The sequence below is a fragment of the Podarcis muralis genome, chromosome 9, assembly GCF_964188315.1.
Source record: "Podarcis muralis chromosome 9, rPodMur119.hap1.1, whole genome shotgun sequence".
Taxonomy (NCBI): domain Eukaryota; kingdom Metazoa; phylum Chordata; class Lepidosauria; order Squamata; family Lacertidae; genus Podarcis; species Podarcis muralis.
The window spans coordinates 73064126-73081549 of NC_135663.1; the positions used below are offsets into that span (position 1 = coordinate 73064126).

The 17424-nt window shown below is 43.5% G+C and overlaps 1 protein-coding gene across 8 annotated transcripts in view; it reads left to right on the forward strand.

The window, feature by feature from the left end:
• Positions 1-17424, forward strand: part of SLIT2 (slit guidance ligand 2) — a 221442-nt gene that overhangs the window by 139038 nt on the left and 64980 nt on the right. For all 8 annotated transcript variants that reach the window (XM_077934422.1, XM_077934425.1, XM_077934424.1 and 5 more), the window contains 4 exons: positions 1728-1891; positions 5502-5640; positions 15832-15903; positions 16579-16650. In XM_077934422.1, coding sequence (XP_077790548.1) covers positions 1728-1891; positions 5502-5640; positions 15832-15903; positions 16579-16650 — 447 coding nt within the window. The remainder of the gene's footprint in view (positions 1-1727; positions 1892-5501; positions 5641-15831; positions 15904-16578; positions 16651-17424) is intronic.

A 17424-nucleotide genomic window follows, 5' to 3' on the forward strand; every position in this document is an offset into this window, starting at 1 on the left:
TTAAGCATTGTTTTGAGCATGGGTCTCTAGGTGTCAATGCACCTAATCCCCTCTACTGTAATTAAACCAAAAGAGATGGAAGAGACGATTCAGCAGAAAATGTGCTAACGAAAGGATTTCTGCAAGCAGTTACGCTGGTGGCTAATAATACCTCAAAATGTTCATTAGATATTGTTCTTAAAACTCAGGTTTTAGCATGGAAGATCAGTTCCCTAATCAATAGGTAGTCTTACAGTACAGGAAAGGCCAAGATTTGAGATCAGTATAGGAGGAGTGCTCTGAGCTACAGGGAGAGGGATCTGCTAGAGAGGGAGGTAGTGGGAATATTTGTTGGGAATATTTGTTAGGAACAACCCAGATATATACATCACATTATTCTTGGTCCATGGTTTCTCCATTTTTCAGTCTAAAAACCTTGGATGCCATTTACCTATCTTCTCCTCCCCACAAGCTACCCACATATTCCTAGGATCCATAGGGAAAAGTTTCTCAGTGCCGCCCTCCAATCTTTCAGAGACCTAAAGGCTGCAGCATTCTTAATGGTCTACTGTGTCTCAGTCAGATTTTGCAGGCACAGAAAGGTTGACATCTGTCAAGAGAGGCAGTGAGAACCCAGTACAGAGTTCCCATCTTTCATTTTCCCAGAGTGGTAAAGAGCGGGGCCTCAAAAGTGATAGCAGACCTATCATTGTCACATTGGAATGGACTTCGAGGGTCATCTAGTCCAATTTGCTGCAGAAATCCTTTGCCCAACGTGGGACTTGAACTCAGTGACCCTGAGGTTGAGTCCCATGCTCTGTCAAGTGAGCTATGTATGTAGCCACAGTCAAGGCAGCGAGGAAAGAGTGTTGAATGTCAGCTCAATAGCAGTGGTCTTATTAGTAGTAGTGGGGACAACAGATTAATGATGTCATAATCATTAAGGAATGAAGAAGGAAAGGGACGCGAGTGGCGCTGTGGGTTAAACCACAGAGCCTAGGACTTGCCAATCAGAAGGTCGGCGGTTCGAATCCCCGCGACGGGGTGAGCTCCCGTTGCTCGGTCCCTGCTCCAGCCAACCTAGCAGTTCGAAAGCACGTCAAGTGCAAGTAGATAAATAGGTACCACTCTGGCGGGAAGGTAAACGGCGTTTCCGTGCACTGCTCTGGTTCGCCAGAAGCGGCTTAGTCATGATGGCCATATGAACCGGAAGCTGTATGTCGGCTCCCTCGGCCAATAAAGTGAGATGAGCGCAGCAACCCCAGAGTCGGCCACTACTGGACCTAATGGTCAGGGTTCTCTTTACCTTTAATCATGAGAAGATGGGGCAGGGAGAGTTTTTAGCAAACTGTGGGGAAAGGGGCAGTTTGGGGCAAACTCTGGGCGGTGAGGATTGGCAGCAAAGTAGGAATGGTGCATAGGTGGGGATGGGGACGTTGAAGGAGCTGTGGAGGAGTGGGAGCTTGGTAACAGGTGTGGTTACTTGAGCAACTCAAGCAGGAGCAGCAGCCCCTAATAACCTCATATAAACCAGTCGGAAGTGAATGTTCAGCAAGCAGTTAACACATTATAACCTCTCTGGCAACTTCTGGGGGGAGATTGGCATGAATGCACCATAAACAGGTCTTCCAGACTAAGTGCATAACGTTGCAACTGTAGACGTTAATCATGTTTCATCGTTTGCTTTGTACTTACTTGACTATATTGCCTTTATGTACTTTTTTGTTCTATTTTGCTGTTTCATCCAGCCGACTACACTCCAACAACCTTTACTGTGATTGCCATCTAGCTTGGCTCTCCGATTGGCTACGCCAGCGACCTCGGGTTGGACTATACACTCAGTGCATGGGCCCCTCACATTTAAGGGGTCACAATGTAGCTGAGGTTCAAAAACGGGAATTCGTCTGCAGCGGTAAGACTCTCAATATTATTACAGCAGTACCTTGATGTGTAATGCATGACAAAACAGCCTGAAAGAAGGCATGGGTAACCCAAGCTTCACTAACTGTGCACAAAACATAGTACGTTCAGTCTACTTAAAATCAGGCTGCATATGTCTCAACCCCTTCTCTTGGCTATATAGATGCAGGCAGCTCAGCTCAAAGTTGGGAGCCTGGGAGGCTAGTCTCATAATCTGGTGAACCGGGTTTGCGTCTCCACTCCTCCACATGCAGCTGCTGGGTGACCTTGGGCCAGTCACACTTCTTTGAAGTCTCTCAGCCCCACTCACCTCACAGAGTGTTTGTTGTGGAGGAGGAAGGGAAAGGAGAATGTTAGCCACTTGGAGACTCCTTCGGGTAGTGATAAAGCGGGATATCAAATCCAAACTCTTCTCTTCTTCCTCTTCAACTGTATCCTCATCTAGTCATCCCCATATGCCTGAAGCAGATTTCACACTCTCCAGAACCATGATCACCTTGTACTGGAAAAGAGGGAGGGCTAGCTGGGGATACTGGAGGTAGGGGGACGTGGTTGGCACTGTGGTCTAAACCACTGAGCCTCTTGGACTTGCTGATTGGAAGGTTGGTGGCTTGAATCCACACAACAGGGTGAGCTCCTATTGCTCTGTCCCAGCTTCTGCCAACCTAGCAGTTCGAAGTAACACCAGTGCAAGTAGATAAATAGGTACCACTGTGGCAGGAAGGTAAACAGAGTTTCTGTGCACTCTGGTTTCCGTCATGGTGTTCTGTTGCACCAGAAATGGTTTAGTCATGCTGGCCACATGACCTGGAAAGCTATCTGTGGACAAACGCCGGCTCCCTTGGCCTGAAAGCAAGATGAGCGCCACAACCCCATAGTCACCTTTGACTAGACTCAACTGTCCAGGGGTTCTTTACCTTTCCCCCCCTTTACTGGAAGTAAAAGGTAAAAGTAAAGGGACACCTGACAGTTAAGTCCAGTCCCAAATGACTCTGGGGTTGCGGCGCTTATCTCGCTTTACAGACCGAGGGAGCCGGCATTTGTCCACTCCAAAGACAGTTTTTCCGGGTTATGTGGCCAGCATAACTAAGCCACTTCTGGCACAACGGAACACCGACACCAGAGCAGCGCACAGAATCACCATTTACCTTCCCACTGGAGCAGTACCTATTAATCTACTTGCACTTTTGGGCGTGCTTTCAAACCGCTAGGTTGGCAGGAGCTGGGACCGAGCAACGGGAGCTCACCCTGTCATGGGGATTCGAACTGCTGACCTTTTGATCGGCGAGCCCTTGCTCAGTGGTTTAGACCACAGCACCACCCGTGTCCCTCAAGTTATTGGAGGTAGAAAAAGGCTAAATATCTATCAAGCAGTTGTACCCTGCATGTGCATAGGTGTGGGATGGGTTGAAGCTGGCTTCTTCTGAGTCCTGTGGGAATCACTCACACAAGAACTGCACCTTTGCTAAGATTAGATTCAACCTAGAGTGTCTCAGGTTACACATCTAGTGTCATAGTTATGAGGGTGGGTGAAATGTGTGGGCCCAGGATATTAAATCCAGAGAGGTTTTTAACATAAAATAAGTAGCGTATTCGAAGTGTACTTCTCGTTAATGCTCTTGCCATTTTTACAGCCTTAAAACCTCTTATGAACTGAAAACTCAAGGGTTTGGAAAACGGAATTCGTTCTGTACATTTTACCATGTCTGTCGCTTTTTCAATCGCTTGTAATGACATATTAAAATAACTAATGATATACCACTAACATTTGTCTCTATTTTTCCTCTGTTCATACCCCCTAGATGAGGAAGAAGGCAAGTTCATTTAAATAAAACCAATCTTTTAATGACAGATTAAATCATTAGTCAGCATTGCTTCATCACGTTCCCTCTAAATGTGTATACAACAGTTGTACCTGCCCATTTTCTCTTTTACTCACCAAAAGGCTCACTCAAAAGAGGGGTTTTCAGCAGTGAAGAAATTGTCTCAAGTAGTATTTTAAAAATAATGAGATAATTCAGTATTCTTGAAAGTGACAACAGGTGGTCGTCTTCGTTCTGTGATGCAGGAATGGCTCACCTGAGATTTCCACCCATTAAAAAAAAAAGTATTTAAAAATACGGCTCATGTGGGTTTCCCACTGTGATACAATTGTGCTAAAAGCTTTACTGTGCCCTCTATTTTTTTATTTTATTTTACTAACTGCTGCCATCATTTGCTGTGATATGTCTTTACATTTGTAAAAAAATACTTCATTTACTGCTGACTCAGTCCCCTGCTATGATTCTGTGATGCCAAAAGCTTTTTTGCCCAATGACTCCAAATGCAGAAAGTAAAACAAAAAACAAAAGCAAAACCCCAAGAGGGTCAGTGTACACCAAAGCCCGCAGAAGTCACCCCTGCTGTTGACCAAGCAGTAAATGCTTTAAATCAAGGGAACAAATTATTTACTTATTTTTGCTTGTTTGTGCCCCTGAAGAATGAACTGACTGCCAAATATATACATATGTGTTAATCAATGTTGGTAAGTTAAAGACTGCACATTGGCAATTTGGTCAGCATAAAAGGCTGAAGAAGGTTCCCTATGAAAGCTATGAAAGACGTTGATATGGTGGAATCTCTGGAGACTTAGCCACATTTCCTCTCGTCCTGCTGTTTTTCCTTCCTGGGAAAACTGCTCTTTAGTGCTCAGTCGGAGCAAATGGCAATTGGGTTTTCTGTGGCTTGCGATTCAGAGCTGAAGAGCAGGTTTCCCCTGGGAAAGGAGCGGGGCAAGTGGAAAGCTGCTTAGACCCATCCTTTCTAGCATAGGAGCTCAGTCCTAGCAGCTGAGGTCCATTTGGCCCCTCAAATAAAATATTTGATGGTCCGTCTGTACCCCCCCCCCAATTGATGGGCATTGCCATTCAAATGTGTATGTGCTTGTGATTGATTGTGCAGGGAGGGGCTTACCTGGGGCCCCCCAATATTTCCTTCAGGTTGGCACCTCTACTTTCTAGGCACTGGGCAATGGAAATGTGGGTGCTAAAATCCAGGCTTCCGCCATACAATACAGTGGTGCCTCACAAGACGAAATTAATTCGTTCCGCGAGTTTTGTCATCTTGCGATTTTTTTCGTCTTGCGAAGCACGGTGTCGGAAAAGTTTTGGAAAAGCTTCAAAAATCACCAAAGTTTTCAAAAACCTCAAAAAAGGCTACCACACCGCGTTCTATGAGTTGCTCCTCGAAGTCAAGTCGCAACTGTATTAACAGTGTTAAGAAAAAGGAAACAAACTTGCAAGACGTTTCCGTCTTGCGAAGCAAGCCCATAGGGAAAATCGTCTTGCGAAGCAGCTCAAAAAACAAAAAACCCTTTCGTCTTGCGAGTTTTCCATCTTGCGAGGCATTCGTCTTGCGAGGTACCACTGTATACGAAAGTCTTCCAAGCATCTATTTCTGCATATTTCATTTTAAGGCAGTTTTGGAATCTGTATTCTGGAGCAGATTGGGGGAGGGTTAGAAAAAGCCTTGCTTTTTGCTGTCTTGTGTAGTGAGGGTAAATTAGGTGTTTCATTAATAGCATTCTTGCGGTTTTAGAAGTAGCAATCTGTTACTGTTTCCAGGTCATCAGTCTTTTATGGCTCCCTCCTGCAGCGTCTTGCACTGTCCTTCTGCATGTACATGTAGTAACAACATTGTGGACTGCCGAGGGAAGGGCCTTTCGGAGATCCCAACCAATCTGCCAGAAACCATCACAGAAATGTACGTAATGTGATTTCCTCCTACTTTTACTAATTTAATTCGTTTCTTGTTTTGTTTTTTAATTGTTTATCACCAGCTCGAACTGTGCTAAAATGGGGCATACAGAAATATAACTTCATAATAGCATCGTTTCCTGAATGGATATTTCACATAATCTTGTATTTGCTTTTGTGGGCTAAAAATAGCAGCAGACTACATTTCCCCCCAAAATGGATTCAAATGGATATGTTTGTGTAAATGTTTTTGAGTTTCAATCAACCCAGACATCATGAGAAGGGCTATAATTTTAAATAAGTATATGTGAAATATTTAGAAGTTTTCTCCCATCTGACGTCAGCCACCTTGGGTGCTCCATAAGTTCAGAATTATGTGCTGAAAATGAATGCTTGGAAACCTTTGTCCTGATGGCCACAGCCATCAAACAGTTGACTATGTACTCAAACAGATTCTGTTTGAAGATATCTATGGAGTGTTCTGGACACTTAGTGGCTTTCTAAGTGCAAACCCAAAAACCATAGAATCATAGAGTGTGTGTTTTCAAGCTTTAAATCCGTTGGGACCAGGTTACCTTATGCCATCCCCAACAAATTCCTATCCAGATCTTCCTTGGGGACCTTTCTTCTAAGCCTACCCACCAAGTAGATGGGGGGTTTCTGGAGTGAGGGCCACTTTTGATGAGGCATGGAACAACCTCCCCAGAGAGGTTAGCCTGAGGCCTTCTCTTATGGTCTTTCTGGTGCCAGGTGATGGTTTTTCCCTTCCCCCATAATTTTTAATTGTGCTTTGAACTAATTTTGGGCAGTTGTGGCTTAGTGTGGTTTTAATCTGAGCTGTGAACTACTTATGATTTTTCTTATTTCTCATTGTTTATTTTAATTACTATATACCGTATCTTTCGCCCTATAGGACACACTTTTTCCCCTCAAAAATGAAGGGGAAATGTGTGTGCATCCTATGGGGCAAATGCAGGCTTTTGCTGAAGCCTGGAGAGCTTTTGCTGAAGCCTGGAGAGTTTGTCTCGCTCTCCAGGCTTCAGGAAGCTATCCGCAAGCCTTGCAAGCCCGGCAGGAGTTCCCGCGGGCTCGCAAGGCCTGCGGGTAGCAGCCTGCAGCCCACAAGCTTGGGGGACAGATATCCGCAAGCCTGGGGAGACCGGCGGGACTTCCCGCCGGGCTCCCTAGGCTTGCGGATAGCAGCCTGTTCTGGGGGCTGGGGTAGGGGGCAGCTCGGGCATCCCCCGCCCCAGCCCCGCACCTGGGGGGGGAAATAATTTTTTCCCCTTTATTCCCCCCCCCCCCAAAAAAAACCTTGGTGCGTCCTATGGGCCGGTGCATCCTATAGGGCGAAAAATACGGTGTGTATATATATATATGTGTGTGTGTGTGTGTGTGTGTGTGTGTGTGTGTGTGTGTGTGTGTATATATATATATATATATATATATATATATATATATATATATATATAGTATTTTGAATGTTGTCCTTTTCGTCAGCCACCCAAGAGATGGGTAGTGGTGCTGATGAAGTGTAGGCAACACTTAAACTTTGTAACTCGCTGCTTATTGACACCAGGCAAGCGACTTCAACAAACACTTTTCAATGCCTCTTTAAAACGCATTTGTTTAGGCGAGCCTATCCAGACACGTATATGTTGAGGTGTTTTAATTTATTTTACTGTTAATCTTTATTACCTTTAAATGTTTTTGATAGTTTTTAACTGTTTTTATTTATTATTTTAATACTTCTTGTAAACTGCTTAGAGGTTTTACTATGGTCAGTGGCAACAGAGAATGGCCTTCAGTTCTGCCTAAGGTGTTCCCTTACTAGATTTTCCTCCCCCAACCCTTTTCCTCATTGCTTTCCAGTTGGTTTCTCAGTTAAGTTCAGTCAGTTCAGGCTGTAGCCTGCCCTTTCTTTATGGTTTCTGACATGTGTTATCCAAAAGCAAGAGTCCTGAAAGACGTCACAGAAATCCACTGGCCACGCGGCAGAAAATGAGCTGCAACTTCCACGTTAGAGCAAAACTTTCTTCTGAATACAGATGATTTATTGTTGTGTTACTCCATGATGACAGTGTTCATTGCTTTTGCTGATAAAATGCAACTGGAGGCATTTTTGTCATTAACAACCAGTCCCTTGAGGTACTGCTTGATAGAACAATTTGTGTAGATATTAAATACTAGTCAAGCTGTAGAACAATGTTTAAAGATTCACTAACATAGATATTGAGTAGACTGTCAGACAGGCTTGTTTAACAGTCAAGGGGCAAGTATATAGAACAGCAGTTACAAACAACACTTTGAGGATGTAAGTAGAAAATTCATGATATTATTTTATAAGTAACATCATAAGCAATATTTAGTTGATGCAAATGCTTTGGAGTAGATTTGGAGTAGATTTGTATAATAGCCTGAAGGCTTTGGAAAGCATATGAAGAACATGAGATCTCTTCCTTTGTCAAAAGACAAGCATTAGGCATAGTAAGAAATTGTGTTAGTATCTGTCATAACGTTTTAGATTCAGGAGCTGAAGTGATTTCCTTTGCTAAGATCTATTTCATTTGCTGACATCTATTTTTTGCCATTTACGCTAACAGCAGATGGGAAATATGCTAAGATGTGAGGCATTTTTATTGCCATATATAATCACCACCTGTGATTATTTTGCTTATATTTGTTTTCTGTGTTAAGGAAGTTTGATTTCTTCTTGTGAATATAAAAAGCAAAGCTACTTCAGTGCAATGCAATTGAGTTTGTCTGCACTTCCAGTAGCATAGTAGAAACCAAGAATATACTAGTGTCATCCCTCAGCTGGAGTCTGCATCAGAGAATGACCAGGAGGCCCCAGCCTTAAGTCAAGCCCAAGGTCAGGTTCCATAGGGAGTAAGGAGCCAAGATCCTGCAACAAGGCCCTGTAGCTGGGCGTTCACATCCAGGATGTGGCTGCTGACATGGAGGCAAACAGGTCCCAAGCCTGAGGTCATCTGGTGAAGAGCCTGAGTACATGCAATAACTTCTTGGGAATAAAGGTCTCTCTGGAACAGGGGTCGGCAACGTGCGGCCCATGGACAGGATGCGGCTCACAAAGACTGTTTTACCAGCCCACGAGCCGCCCCCGAACCAAGCTGCCCGCTCAGTGAGTCCCCTGCACACTGCGCTAAACCGGGGCAGCGCGGTGTGGGGACTAGCCGAGTGGGACCGGAAATCACATCTGCGCATGCACAGATACTGGAAATTGCATCTGCGCATGTCCAGATGTCAAAAATTGCTTCTATGCAGGTGCAATTTTTGGCGCCTGTGTCGCAAATTGTTCACGGCATTTATATATCACCAGACCCTTATATATAGTGAGAGGGTGGGGAGGGGTATTACTCAGAAGGGTGGTGGGAATGGCTGATAGGTGTGGTAAACGACTGTTAAGGACTGCAATTGGTCTTACAGGAAAAAGCAAGCGGTGAGATGGCTAAAAATAGCTTTATCATGTATAATGAGATAAGAATCCAGTGTCTCTATTCAGACCAGGTCTCTCCATGGTTTTCAGTTTGGTGATAAGTTGCAATTCAGCAACTTCTCTTTCCAGTCTATTTCTGAAATTCTTTTGTAATAAGACAGCTACTTTGAGATCTTGTATAGAATGTCCTGGGAGATTGAAGTGTTCTCCAAGTTTCCCAAGAATGGTAGCTGTGATCTCCATTGCCTTCACCTGTGCATGCTGGGAAATTACCTTCATTTGAGGGTTCATGGGCTATTGCTCCTCTCTCCAGAATACAATGTTACTCGGCGAGAGAGAGAGATTGCATATGTCTGTTGAGTATAGGTAGAATATCTGCCCAGTACAGTTTTTTCTGTGGAAGTGGATGGGATGTGCAGGAGTCATGTTTGCAGAATGGGTTCCGCTTTCCTTGCTTGAGTGGGGAGTCTTGTATTCCCAGATGTAGAAGTGGAGTTGAGGTTCCTAATGTATTTGAAACCTGAGTGTGCCATTACCCAGGGATTAGCTAAGAAAAACCTGACTTTTCTCACAGAGTTTCTTGCCCATGAATCCAACATTTTTGGTTTTCAGTAGTTTTGGGGGGTGGGGGAGAGTTAGATGCCAAGGAGAGGAAGTCCAGCATTCCTTGTTTCTTCAGTGCATAACAATGCAGCAAAGTGATGTGGATACCTGTAAGTAGATAGTCTCCACATTCACTTTGAAGCACATGATCATGTTCCGCTTTGAAGCACATGATCACTTTGAAGCACATGTTTTATTGGGTTTTGTACCTTGCATTGACAGATGTGCAGCTATATTTTGTCAAGAAAGGAAAGTTCTCAATGGTGAGGAAAAAATACTTGAAAATTCTATCGTGCATAATACCTTCCGCCCAGTAATTTTTCTGAATCACTTTCTTGGGTCTCGTTTGACTCTAGTACCAGATTAGCACAGTCAAAACATATTGCTTTGGGATTAAGAAGTTGAGGGATTGCTTCTTCTCTTTAGTCTGAGAGGGCTGCCCTGGATTTCTGTGTCCAGAACAGCCAACATGCTGCCCTCCATGGTCCATTACAACTCCCATCACCTCTGACCATTGGCCATCTTGATGCAGGTGAAAAGAGTTGTAGTCCCACAACAGCCTGAAGGCATCAACTTGGGGAAGCGTGATTTAACTCTTTGGGATTCCCTGACTAGGAAAGACCACCTTACAAAATCCTTGTCTTTTTGCCAGTTAAAGCTTGTCTGTTAAACGTTTTCCACTGGGTTATCTAGCTGGCTTATTGTTTGTATTGCTGTTGCTGGTTATTTTAAGTTACATTTCTCTTACATTTGGATTACTTGGTTTTACTTTTGCGCTGGTTTTCATTTGATTTGATTTTGTAACACTTGGGCCTTTTAAACAGAACAGGATTTCACATATACGCTGTAATAATAATAATAATGTCCCATATAAGTGTAGACAGTTGTTAAGATATTTTTAATTTAAAACATTTTTTATGCGGCGTTACACAGCTCAAGGCAGCTTACATAAAATTAAAAACAAACATTTCATGAGAGTATAAGGAGAATCTCTGCTGGATCAGATCTAGTCTGGCATGCTGTTCCCTCCATGGATTTCCAAATGCCTATTCGAAGCCCCAAAGCGGGAGATGAACGCAGTAGCATTTTCCTGCTGATGATCGATAGCAAATGGTATTCAGAGGCATACTATTCAATTTTGTTCTTTATTTATTTATTACCCACCCTTCAGCATAAGGTCCCAGGACGGGTTGCAATGTTAGAACACAACACTAACAGCAGTCTAAAACAGCTGTTGTTGTTGTTTAGTGGTTTAGCCATGTCCGACTCTTCGTGACCCCATGGACCAGAGCACGCCAGGCACTTCTGTCTTCCACTGCCTCCCGCAGTTTGGTCAGACTCATGTTTGTAGCTTCGAGAACACTGTCCAACCATCTCATCCTCTGTCGTCCCCTTCTCCTTGTGCCCTCCATCTTTCCCAGCATCAGGGTCTTTTCCAGGGAGTCTTCTCTTCTCATGAGGTGGCCAAAGTATTGGAGCCTCAGCTTCACGATCTGTCCTTCCAGTGAGCACTCAGGGCTGATTTCCTTCAGAATGGATCAGTTTGATCTTCTTGCAGTCCATGGGACTCTCAAGAGTCTCCTCCAGCACCATAATTCAAAAAACAGCTAGCAGCTAAGAAACAGCTAAAACAGCTAAAAACAGCTAAAACAGCTAACAATCACTAAAATATCTCAAGTGTCAAAAGCCAGGGTAAGGTGGTGGATCTTCAGCAATCTCTGGAATATAGCCATCATGGCTTATATAACCTTACCCAGGGCCGGCTCACCCATGAGGCAAGGTGATACAAATGCCTTGGATGGAGGAATCCATAGGGACAGCAGATAATGGCCTTCAAGGAATGCATCACCTGCTGTTGCTGCCAGTGTGGTGCAGTCTTTGGAGGCTGAATCCACCAGCCTCTTGGCATGTACAAGGTGCTTCTGGTCTCCAACCACACTTGTTCCCAATGTAGATCTTTATTACCCCCTTGTTTCTGATGTAGATCTTCACTCACCCCTTTCATACCGCACCACGGTGTGGTACGCTGGTTTGACATCAACGGATAGGAAGTGCCTACAGAGGGTGGTGAATACAGCACAAGATATTATGGGCTGTCCCTTGAGTCCACTGGATGACATCGCAGAAGAACGTTGCATTAGGAGAGTGAGGAAAATTCTCAGGGATGATTCATACCCTGGCTGGCACTTTCTTGATCTCCTGCCCTCGGGCAGAAGATTTGGAAGCATGATTAGTCGCACCAACAGTCAAAACAAAAAAAATTCCTTCCAGTAGCACCTTAAAGACCAACTAAGTTAGTTCTTGGTATGAGCTTTCGTGTGCATGCACACTTCTTCATCTTTAAGGTGCTACTGGAAGGAATTTTTTTTGTTTTGACTATGGCAGACCAACACGGCTACCTATCTGTAACTCGCACCAACAGGGTAAAGAACAGCTTCTGTCGGTGGACTGTTAGGTTGCTGACTAGAAAGATAACAACAGGGCAACTGACTTGCGGGTTTGGTGGGTGTGCGTCAGTAAATAAGGGGAATTAAGACTAAGAGAGCTGAGTGGGGGGTGCTTGTGTAATCTCACTGTATATAAGTTGTACAAGTGACAATAAAGTATTTCAATTTCAGTTCTTCCCTGGAAGGGAAGGACACTTTGTGGTTTGCCTTAGGTGCCAAAATGTCTTTCATCAGCCCTGGATTTACTCCCACCCACCCACAATTAATCTGCATAATGCTCATTACATTTTGTAGCTAATTCCATAGTCAAGTCCTTCCTATTTGAATGTTTTGAATCTTCCAACCTACATCTTCATTGGATGTCCTATGGTTCTAGATTTTGAGAGGGAGAAAAACATCTCTCAAACCCCATTCACTACACAATGCATTGTTTTCTGCACCTGTCATGTTCATAAACTAGCAAAATTTTCAAACTTAGAAAGCCCAGAATTTTGTAACTTTTCACCATAAAGAAAAACCCAACCATCATTTGAGTTTCCTTTTCTGAACCTTTTCCTTTGAACGTCAGTCACATCATAGATTTGCATAAGGGCTTTAATATACTGACACTTATCAATCCCTTTTCTAAAGATTCCTAATATGGAAGTTGCTTTTTTCACATCTGCCACCACACGCTGGGTCAACATTTTCATTGAGCTGTACACTGTGACTCCAAGATCTCTAGTCAGCCATCATCAGTTCAGACCACATGTATATATGAAGTTAAAGAACATTTTGCTTACACTGAATTTCATTTTCCGTTTGAATGACCATTGCCCCAGTTTGGAGAGATCCTTTTGGAACTCCTTGAAATCTCCTTTTTGTTCTTTTCAATAATTTGGTGTCATCAGCAAATTTGGTGACCTCATTGCTCACCTCTAACTCCCACCTTTCCTGAGAAAGTTCAAGCTCAGCGATCTACATCTTCCTCAGTGAGAAAAAGTGATGAATTAATTCAGTTCATCTGCAATCTCCTTTCCCATATTTAGTTCACTTTTGACTCCCATGTCACCCAAAGGTCCAACTGTCTTCCTAGCTAGTTTACTGCTTCTAATGTATCTAAACCTTTTTCTATTATTATCTTAATATTTTTTGGAATACACTCTTCGTTTGTTAGAAGAATCCAGCCTTTTTCAAGAAAAAAAATTCTCTTTCAGGAAGGAATTCTCCATTAACTAAAGCCAACTTTGCCAAAGAATTATGCACCTTCATCTCTGGTGATGGACATTTTTGGCTATGTAGCTAGAAGTTACTTTATGAACTGTCCATCAGTCAAAACAAAAAAAATTCCTTCCAGTAGCACCTTAAAGACCAACTAAGTTAGTTCTTGGTATGAGCTTTCGTGTGCATGCACACTTCTTCAGATACTTCTTCTGTGTATCTGAAGAAGTGTGCATGCACACGAAAGCTCATACCAAGAACTAACTTAGTTGGTCTTTAAGGTGCTACTGGAAGGAATTTTTTTTGTTTTGACTATGGCAGACCAACACGGCTACCTATCTGTAACTGTCCATCAGTCAGTTATGTTGTTCAATAGATTGATTCCATCTAAACAAGCACATTTGCCATGTTCTTAAAGGCAAACTGTTCCAAGCACGGCTCCAATTTTGCAGTTAGACCATTCTGCATCTCATCTAGGAATCGATGATATTTTGCATCTGGGAAAGTATTCTAACTTAATTAAATTTAAAAGGGTTTAAATTAGGAGTGTTGGGTGTGGGATGAGAAATTATTGTAGGCATCTTAACTTAGCGAGATCGAGCAAAGAGCAGCCATGAAGGAGAGTGCTGCCACCTAGATGCCTTTGTGTCTGCCCCACAGTGTGTACTTACCCTGCGTGGGAAATAGTTATTGTGTTCAGGTGTCATGCTAAATCATAGCTTAGCACCATCTCACTGAACCAGAGTGAGGCTCATGTGTAGCCCCACCTTGTCCCACACAGCCTTGGAGGAAAAGTTTGGAAGCTGTTGCTTAATCAGAGTTTGTCATTTCATCTGAACCAGAGAACTGTGATCAACGTCATCTATTGCGTGTTTACAATTGTTCCAAGGTGGCTTGTTTCAACCAAATCAATGTCAATGTTAAGCACAGTTTGTTAGCCTAGGCAAAATGTGATTAAGCAAAAGCTTCTGGTGGTCCTCTCCTCTCAGCCATGTGAGAGGGGCGGCAGCCGAGACTCGATGCGGCTCCTTTTGGCTTGTTCCCATTGCTTTGTTCGTGACATCTGAACATTGGCACTGTCAGCTGGATGGAAAGATTCCTCACTTATGCAGGAGTTACCTTATTTTTCGCCATATAGGACGCACTTTTTCCCCTCCAAAAATGAAGGGGAAATGTGTGTGCGTCCTATGGGGCAAATGCAGGCTTTCGCTGAAGCCTGGAGAGCGAGAGGGGTCGGTGCGCACCGACCCCTCTCGCTCTCCAGGCTTCAGGAAGCTATCCGCAAGCTTTGGGAGCCCGGCGCGACTTCCCACCGGGCTCCCAAGGCTTGCGGACAGCAGCCTGCAGCCCGAAACCTGGGGAGCGCAGGGGAGCGCGCCCCGGGCTTCGGGCAGATATCCGCAAGCCTGGGGAGACCGGCGGGAGTTCGGGCAGATATCTGCAAGCCTGGGAACTCCCGCTGGTCTCCCCAGGCTTGCAGATAGCAGCCTGTTCTGGGGGCTAGGGTCGGGGGAATCTCGGGCTTCCCCCGCCCCAGCCCCGCGCCTGGGGGGGGAAAATATTTTTTTTTCTTTATTTCCCTCCCCCCCCCAAAAAAACTAGGTGTGCCCTATGGGGCGGTGCGCCCTATAGGGCGAAAAATACGGTACATTCCAAGCCCTTGTGTGCATAAGTGAAATCGCATAAAGTGGGGGAGCACCCTTTAAATGCCCTCTCTGCTGCTATCTCTTCAATCCATACAGAAAAATATCCACAACTAGCATTGACACTCTGGGGCTGGCAGGAAGCGGGAGAATGCTCTGGAAAGCGGCTGCTGCGCTACCCTACACATCAGCTATTAGGCGGGGAGACAGAGCAGCACAAACAAAGCCCCACCGCCCCTCCGGTCCTTTCAGGACTTCCTCTACCCTTAGGAGCAATTTTAAGGGCATTTCTCATCTCTGATTCTGTAGAAGAAATTGCAATCCTATTATTTGGGAGGGAAAGTTTCAGTTTTATTTCAAATTTCATTATTCATAAATATGGGTTTAATGCATATAAGGAATTTATGAAATGTTAGTTGGGAAATGATGACTTTTTAAAGAGTGTTTGACTTGCTTCTTGCTTGAACCTTTTACTCCAGTCTTCTATGAAAAACTGAATCCCCGTGGTAAGCAACTGTAAGCTCTTTAGATTCCTTCTACTGGATATAACATAAACTATTTCAGATATGCAGCACATGTTAAATTAGATTAGTGCTTAATTTAAATTGTCACTACCCTGCATGTCAAAGTGACAGAAGGTGGGTTTCTTAATTTTTTAAAAAATGAAAACAATTGCTGACCCTTGATTCCCATGGCATTATCTTTCACTATAGTAGAAAAAAATTACCTATGTTTTTAAAAGCTATTCCTTCTCACTGATACCAACATAAATTGTACATATTTTGGATTGCCCCCTTGTGTTGTTTTTAGGGTCTTCAATAGCATTCTTTGTTGTTTTTCTTTGCTAGACGGCTGGAACAAAATTCAATCAAGGTCATACCCCCTGGAGCTTTCTCGCCATATAAAAAACTTAGAAGAATGTAAGTGAGAAATATTTTGGAACTTACATAAAAAACATATGGATGAAAAACAGGTCATGGTTTGTACAAAATACCTTCCGTCAGTTTATGGGTGCTTAAAAATGTCTGACAGCTGACAGATTGGTTGATATGGCTGTGTCTGATAGTTGAGTCTACGTAGCTCCTTTGTCATTCTAATAACTGACACTTATGCCAACTTATTAATACAAATTGACATGAATATATAAATTGTGCTTGCCGTTAACAGAATAATTTTTGAAGCAGAGCATGGCAGCGCAATGTCATTGATAGCATAATATTCAGTGCCTGTGCTAATCTAATTGCCCCCTCCCCAAATATAAAAAAATGCATTAAAGCTTCAGGTTATTGCCAGAATTAAAGTGAGGGATGAGGGATTTTCAGAATTTTCTGGACTACAACTTCTACCATTTCTGGTTGAATATTGATAATTCTGGCCAAGGCTGATGGGAGTTCCCATCCCCGATTTAAGCCATTATTTCTGGATGATGGGAACTGAACTTTGTGTTGTTGTTCTTAAAAAACATATTAAAACTTAATTGCAAAAAGTGTTTTCAGATTAAATTTGTTAGCTGCGCCTTACAGAGTTGAAATAAATCGCTGTTTGTCCCTTTCACGGATCATAACACGTCTTAGCAATCTCGTTTCTCATTTCAGTGATCTGAGCAACAATCAGATCTCAGAGGCTGCGCCAGATTCATTTCAGGGTCTACGCTCACTAAATTCACTGTAAGTACCACCACTGTCTTTCAAAAGAAATGCAAAATCCCCCGAATTGCAGTGAGGGGACAAAACGTTATTCTTGTGTCCGGGAATTAGACTCTAAACAGGATTGCACTCCTCTTGAAGGAACAGGTGTGTACTTTTGGCAGCATTGTTTGGTTTGCCAGCTGCAGAGTTCGCCTGGCCACAGTGAAGATATGGTCGGATAACCTCCCCATTGGATTATTATACTCTGCTCTCTCTGGGACTGCCTTTGAAGATGATGGAGAAGCTACTGCTAGTGCAGAACGTGGCAGTTAGCTGCTGTGCATAAGAAGCTACAGGAACTGTACAAGTGGTTTGAAATTATCTTCACTGGCTACCAATGTGCTTGCAGTCTGAATTCATAATATAATAAAAATTTATTACTTATATGATCCCCATCTGACCGGGTTGCTCCAGCCATTCTGGGCGGCTTCCAACAATTTATAAAACCACAGCAAAACATCAAACTTTAAAAACTTCCCTATACTGGGCTGTCTTCAGATGACTTCTAAAAGTCAGATAGTTGTTTATTTCCTTGACATCTGACGGGAGGGTGTTCCACAGGGCGGGCACCACTACCGAGAAGGCCCTCTACCTGGTTTCCTGCAACTTCACTTCTCGCAGTGAGGGAACCAGCAGAAGGCCCTCAGAGGAGGACCTCAGTGTCAGGGCAGAACAATGGGGCTGGCGTTGTTTTGATGAATTTATTGCTGTTGTTTGATTTATTTATATGCTGCTGTGTTTAATATTATAATG